Source organism: Natrix helvetica (assembly GCF_964273705.1).
Source record: "Natrix helvetica genome assembly, chromosome: 2".
Taxonomy (NCBI): domain Eukaryota; kingdom Metazoa; phylum Chordata; class Lepidosauria; order Squamata; family Natricidae; genus Natrix; species Natrix helvetica.
Genome location: NC_138552.1, coordinates 295,532,809 through 295,540,117, shown reverse-complemented (window position 1 = coordinate 295,540,117; position 7,309 = coordinate 295,532,809). Strand labels below are relative to the sequence as shown.

The 7,309-nt window shown below is 44.4% G+C and overlaps 1 protein-coding gene across 1 annotated transcript in view; it reads right to left on the bottom strand.

Annotated features, from left to right (window-relative positions):
• NCOR1 (nuclear receptor corepressor 1) overlaps positions 1–7,309 on the bottom strand; it is a 140,663-nt gene that overhangs the window by 80,641 nt on the left and 52,713 nt on the right. Inside the window, exon 15 of the mRNA XM_081940448.1 lies at positions 655–785. Coding sequence (XP_081796574.1) covers positions 655–785 — 131 coding nt within the window. The remainder of the gene's footprint in view (positions 1–654; positions 786–7,309) is intronic.

Sequence of the window (7,309 nt, the reverse complement as noted above, 5' to 3'; positions counted from 1 at the left end):
CCATTCTACATAAACAGAGAGCAAACGTCACTTCCTTCTAGCACTGATGATGTTCCCTAGTTGGGTCATGAAATGTCTGCAAGAAAACATCGAAGGTCAGAGAGCACCAAAGACTCTCCTCCTCCTCCTCCTCCTCTCCTTCCTCCCCTCCGCAAACCCTCCTTTCTAGCACGGATGATGTTATCTAGTTGGGTTATGAAATGTCGGCAAGGAAACCACCAAGCTCAGAGAGCACAAAGGACTCCAGTCACCACCACCACCTCCTCCTCTTCCACCTCCTCTTGTCTCTGCAAACCCCTCTCCTTTCTAGCATTGATGATGTTATCTAGTTGGGTCATGAAACGTCTGCAAGGAAACCATGAAGGTGAGAGAGCACCAAGGGCCCCTGGCAAAGAAAAGTCGCAAAACGGAGCAAAACTCACTTCCTAAATGCTTCACTTAGCAACATAAAGTTTGGTCTTAACTAGAGGACTCCCTGGGCTTGTGCTATGTTCCCTGTAATCAACCAGGATTCTTTCGAAGGCCTTTTATACCACCAGGGAAATGTTACTACAAGCGCACGCCTGAGCACACCTGCGCCCGTACACACAAACACACCTGTGGGGTAACCGACAGGCCTTCCCCGCCCCCTACCCCCACCGCGGACGGACTTACTTGGATTCCTCCTTCTCGTCTTTTTCCTCCTCATCTCTTTTCTCCTCCTCCTTTTTCTCAGTCTTCTCGGCTTTCTCCTCCTCTATTTTTTCTTCGACTTTTTCTTCTTGGGAAGGACGAGAGATTTGTTGCTGAAATGAGAGGCCATGCGAATTACAGGCGGGCCTCGACTTACAACCGTTCGCTTAGTGACCGTCCCAAGTTGCAATGGCACTGGGGGGGGGGGAAAGGGACTTGGGAGCGTTTTTTCGCGCTGACAAACCGGGGCTGCATCGGCGTGATCAAAAATTTGGACGCTTGGCGACTGAACACATTTTTACGACGGTCACAGTGCCCCGGGGTCACGCAATCCCCTTTTGCGACCTTCCAATAAGAAAAGTCGACAGGGATGCCAGATTCACTTAACAACCACGTCACTAACCGAACAGCTGAAGGGATTCACTTAACAACCGTGACAAGAAAGGTGGTCATTCCACTTAACAAATGTCTCACTTAGCAACAGACATTTGGGACTCCGTTGTGGTCATATGTCGAGGACTACCTGTAGACAAGGCGGCCAGCATCATGGGAAAGGGGAAGTGAGGGGTCTTGAGTGGGAGGGAGATGGGGAGCTTAGAAATAGAAAACACAAGTCCTCGACTTATGACCAGCTGCTTAACGACCGTTCAAAGTTGCGAAAGATTCATGACTTGATTCCAAAATTCTAACAGCCACCCCCCTACACACATGATCACATGACCCCAAATATTACGGCCGTTTGCATTGTCCCACTATCACATTTTAGTATGTTTTTGATCAAAGTTGAATTTTCCTGTGATTTTTCAGCCCCCAAAAAACAAAAACCATAGCAAAATAAATTGTTTCGCTTAACGACCTCTGATTTTGTTTTAGGGCCACTTTGTTCACTTAGCAACCGCCAGAATAAAGCCCGTAAGATTGATACGTCCCATCCTGCTTTACATCCATCAATAGCTGACTTATGAACGTAATGGGCAGGCTCTGTGATGGTCATATCTTGAGGACTACCAATATTTTAAGGGGGAAAAAAAGCTTTCCCTGAAGAATTTTCAATCAGAGGGGAATTTGCAGTTACAAAGTTAGAAACACGCTCACGAATTCTCAAATGGTACACGTAGTCCTCGACTTACAACCTTTAATTTAGTGACAGTTCAAAGTTACAACTGAAAAAAGTGACTTTTGACCGTTGTTCACAATTACGACCGTTGCAACATCCCCATGGCCATGTGATCGAAATTCAGATGCTGGGTCACTGGTTTACATTTATGACGGTCGCCGGGGGTCTCGCAATCCCCTTTTGCGACCTTCTGACAGGCAAAGTCAATGGGGAAGCCAGATTCACTTAACAACCGTGTTACTGACTTAGCGACTGCAGTGATTCACTTAACTGTGGCAAGGAAGTTGATAAAGAGAGGCAAAATTCATTTAACGGGGGAGTGAGGAAGGGGGGGAAGGAAGGAAGGAAGAATGAAAGAGAAAAAGGGAGGGAGGGGGGGAAGGAAGAAAGAAGGAAAGAAAGAAAGAAAGAAAGAAAGAGACAGACAGACACAGAGACAGAGAGGATGGATAGGTGGATAGATGGAGGGAAGAAAATAGGAAAGAGGGAATATGAGAAGGAAGGAAGAGGGGAGGGGGGAGGGAAAGAAAGAAAGAAAGAAAGAAAGAAAGAAAGAAAGAAAGAAAGAAAGAAAGAAAGAAAGAAAGGACAGAAACAGAGAGGAGGATAGATGGATGAATAAGGGAAGAAAATAGGAAAGAGGGAATATGAGAAGGAAGGGAGGGAGGTGGGAGGGAAAGAAAGAAAGAAAAAGAAAGAAAAGAAAGAAAGAAAGAAAGACAGAAACAGAGAGGTTAGATGGATGAATAAGGGAAGAAAATAGGATAGAGGGAATATGAGAAAGAAGGAAGGAGGGAGGGGGAGGGAAAGAAAAAAAGAAAGAAAGAAAAGAGACAGAAACAGAAGACAGATGGATGAATAAGGAAAGAAAATAGGAAAGAGGGAATATGAGAAAGAAGGAAGGAAGGAGGGAGGGGGGAAAGAAAGAAAGAAAAAGAAAGAAAGAGAAAAAGAAAGAAAGAAAGAAAGAAAGAAAAGAGATAGAAACAGGGAATAGATGGATGAATAAGGGAAGAAAATAGGATAGAGGGAATATGAGGAAGGAAGGAGGGAGGGGGGAGGGAAAGAAAGAAAAGGAAAGAAAGAAAGAAAGAAAGAAAGAAAGAAAGAAAGAAAGAAAGAAAGAAAGAAAAGAGACAAACAGAGAGGAGGATAGATGGATGAATAAGGGAAGAAAATAGGATAGGGGGAATATGAGAAGGAAGGAAGGAAGGAAAGAAAAAGAAAAGAAAGTGTCCAGTGTTTGAAAGAAAACTAAGAGGTAAAATAAAATCCATTTGTTGGTCATCAAAGCCAATGTTTACTTTTTAAAAAAATCAAGTACTTCTATTCCTGAGCCAAGTCCAACATTTTCCCTGAAACACACACACACACACACACACACACATGCGTTCCTGCATGACAGCCTCTGTTACACTCCATGTCAGCTGTTGCAAGTTTAAAATACCCCTGTAATATTTAGATGAATAGGTAGGAGAGCAAAGAAGGGAGGGAGGGGCGGGGGGGGGGGCAGCGGGATCGTGTTTCTGGCCAGGAAGCCCCCAGCCCATATCCTTTGCCTCCTCGATTTATTTAGAAGAACCCAAGGCCTTGCCAAGGCAAATCGTCCCATGTTGTGCCAAGATGGGCTACAGGACTCTGTGTGTGTGAGGTTGGTTGTGAGTGTGTGTGTGTGTGTGTGTGTGTGTGTGTGAGAGAGAGAGAGAGAGAGAGAGAGAGAGAGAGAGAATGAGAGTGGGAAGCAGGGAGAAAAAGAGAGAAAGAGAAAGAGAGAGAAAGAGAGAAAAAGAGAGGAATAGAGAGAGGAAGAAAAAGAGGGAGAGAGAGAGAGGAAGAGAGAGAGAAAGAGAAAAAAAGAAAAAGAAAAGAGACAGGAAAAGAGAAAGAGAAAGAAAGAGGGAGGGAGGGAGGGAGAGGGAAGGAAAAAGAAAGACTGAAAAACAGAGAGCAATAAAGAAAAAGAAAAAAGAGACAGGAAATGAGAAAGAAAGAAAAAGAATAAGAGAGCAAAAGCGAGAGAATGAAAGAAGAAAGAAAGAAAAAAAAGAAAAAAGAAAGAGGGAGGGAGGGAGGAGGAAAAAGAAAGACTGAGAAAGAGAGACAAGAAAGAAAATGAAAAAAGAGATGGGAAAAGAGAAAGAAAAAGAGAGAAAGAGAATGAATGAATGAACGAAAGAAAGAAAGAAAGAAAGAGAGAAAGGGGGAGGGAGGGAGGAGGAAAAAGAAAGACTGAGAAAGAGAAAGAGACAATAAGAAAGAAAATGAAAAAAGAGATAAGAAAAGACAATGAAAAAGGAAAGAAAGAAAGAAAGAAAGAAAGAAGAAAGAAAGAAAGAAAGAAAGAAAGAAAGAAAGAAAGAAAGAGGGAGGGAGAAGGAAAAAGAATGACTGAAAAAGAAAGAGACAGCAAGAAAGAAAAAGAAAAAAGATATGGAAAACAGAGAAAGAGAAAGAAAAAGAGAGCGCAAAAGCGAGAGAAAGAAGAAAGAAAGAGGGAGGGAGAGAGAGAGAGGTAGAAGGAAAAAGAAAGACTGAGAAAGGAACAGAAACAGAAAGAGATAGGGAAAGAGAAAGAATGAAACAGAGACAGAAAGAGAGAAAGGGGGGAGAGAGACGGGGGATGAGAGAGGGAGGTTGGGGGGAGGGTGAGAACCAGATGCAGGGGTGTCCAACCATGGCCAATTTAAAACCTGTGGACTTCAACTCCCAGAGTTCCTGGCTGGGGAATTCTGGGAGTTGAAGTCCACAGGTCTTAAACTGTCCATTTGTGGCCATCCTTGCGAAGACACAATTCATATACAACAGGGGTGTCCAAACTTGGGAACTTTAAGACTTGTGGACTTCAACCCCCAGAATTCCCCAGCCAGCTGGGAGTTGAAGTCCACAAGTCTTAAAGTTCCCAAGTTTGGACACCCCTGATCTAGAAGACTAGAATAAAAAGCACAAACATTCTGTGGCTCCTCCAGATCGAAGATCCGTGGATTGCTCCAGAATTCGATCTCTTGACAGGCGTCTCCAAGCCCCCTTGTGAGTAAGCACAGGTCCCAGACGACAAAGTTTGTCTGGAACGGTATAGGGTTTCCTGCCTAGGCAGGGGGTTGGACTAGAAGACCTCCAAGGTCCCTTCCAACTCTACTATTGTATTGTATTGTATTGTATTGCATTGTATTGCATTGTATTATTGTATTAAAGTGGGAAAACCCTGAGTTCCAATCCTGCCTTAGGCAGGAAAGCCGGCTGGCTGGCTGACTTGCCGGGGGGGGGGGGGGGGAGGGCCCTTCTTTCTCAGCCTGGGCCCCCTCACAGGGTTGTTGTGGAGGTGAAAAATAGGACGAGGAGGAAGAAGAGGAGGGAGGGAGTTTTAGCCACGTCTGCCAATCTTGAATTATTTGTATATTTGTATACAATACAATAGCAGAGTCGGAAGGGACCTCGGAGGTCTTCTAGTCCAACCCCCTGCCTAGGCAGGAAACCCTATACCGTATATATATTGTTTATATATTTGTATAAATAATAAAAGGGGCATCCAGGCGGTCCTTGACTTACGACCACAACTGAGCACAGAAATTTATGCTGCCAAGCGTTTGCAGAGGGAGTTTGGCCCCATTTCGCGACCTTTCTTGTCACGGTTATTAAGTGAATCACTGCCGTCGTTAACTTAGTGAATCCAGCTCCCCTTGCGGCCTTGCTTGTCAGAAGGGCGCAAAAGAGGATCACGTGACCCCGGGGGAACAATGCGACCATCGTAAATATGAAACAGGGGCCAAGCGTCGAAACATCGATCAGGTATGCGGCCACAGGGATGCTGCAACCGTCGTTAAGTGTGAAAAACGCTCACGACTCATGTTTTTCAGTGCTATTGCAACTTCGGGCGGTCACTAAATGAGCTGCTGCAAGTCGAGGAAAATAAGGGGTCTTTTGCAAAGCAGGATATAAATTTTAAAAGCAGGCCGCTTTAAAAAAAACAACGAAATTTTATTTTACGCAGCCAAAGTGAGTGCAAATCTATCACTTCTAGACGAGACGGGCTGTGCTCAGATTGAATGAATACATTTATTAAAAGTAAAATTTAATAAAATATATTTCTTAAAGACTCTCCTCTTACAAGGGTCTCCAACCTTAGCCAGTTTAAGACCTGTGGACTTCGATTCCCAGAATTCCTCAGCCAGCTGGGTGAGGAATTCTGGGAGTTGAAGTCCACAGGCCTTAAACTGGCTAAGGTTGGAGACCCTTGCTCTATAGATCAGGGTCTTTAGTGCTCGGGATTGAACTGTGGGGTCCCTGCTGATTTCTGAGCTGGGTGGTTTCCTTGCAGACGTTTCATTCCCTACATTCATTGCTGCGCTGATGATGTTAGCTAGTTGGGTGATGAAACGTCTGCAAAGCAATGACCAAGCTCAGGGATCACCAAGGACCCCACAGTCCTTCGCCTGCTTCTCCCTTCTAGCACTGAGGATGTTAGCTAGCTGGGTCATGAAATGTTTGCAAGAAAACCACCAAGCTCGGACAGCACGAAGGATCCCACAGTTCTCCTCTTCCTCCTCCTCTCTACAATCCCCCTCTCTTTTGGCACTGATATTGTTCCCTAGTTGGGTCATGAAACGTCTGCAAAAAAACCCTTAAGCTCAGAGAGCACCAAGGACCCCACGGTTCTCCTCTTCTTCCTCCTCCTCCACCTCCTCCTCTTCTTCCTCCTCCTCCTCCTTCTCTCTGCAAACCCCTTTCCCCTCTAGCACTGATGATGTCATCTAGTTGGGTAATGAAACGTCTGCAAGAAAATCACCAAGCTCAGAGAGCACCAAGGACCCCACAGTCTTCCTCCTCCTCCTCCTCTTCACAACCCCCCACCCTCCCTTCAAGCACTGAGGATGTTATCCAGTTTGGTCCAAAGAGCACCAAAAACTCCACAAATAAATACAGTTAATCTTCAACTAGACAGAGGCAGACAGACAGACAGATAGACAGACAGGTGGGTTTGTCACCAAGTCCAGTTAAAGCTCAACCAATGAAACAGTTCCGAAGTTAGCATCCCTCCCCCTCCACCACCCCTCTTTTAAAAAGAAGCTCCAAGTTCATTATTCAGCAAACTGAGCAAATCCAACTACCTGCCCAAAAGCCAGGTATAGAGATAGACAGACAGACAGACAGACGGATGGATGGATGGATGGATGGATGGATGGGTGGGTGGGTGGGTGGATGGACGGACAGATATAGGTGTAGATACAGACATACAGATATGATAGAGACAGAGATAATATAGGTAAGTAAGTAGGTAGAAGAAAGAAAAAGAAAAAAGAAAGAAAGAAAGAAAGAAAGAAAGAAAGAAAGAAAGATAGATAGATAGATAGATAGATAGATAGATAGATAGATAGATAGATAGATAGATACATACATACATACATACATACATACATACATACATAAATACATAATTGGATGGATTGGATAGATGTTAGATAAGACAGAGATAAGAGATACAAGTAAGATGGATAGATGGTTGGATGGATGGATGGATGGACA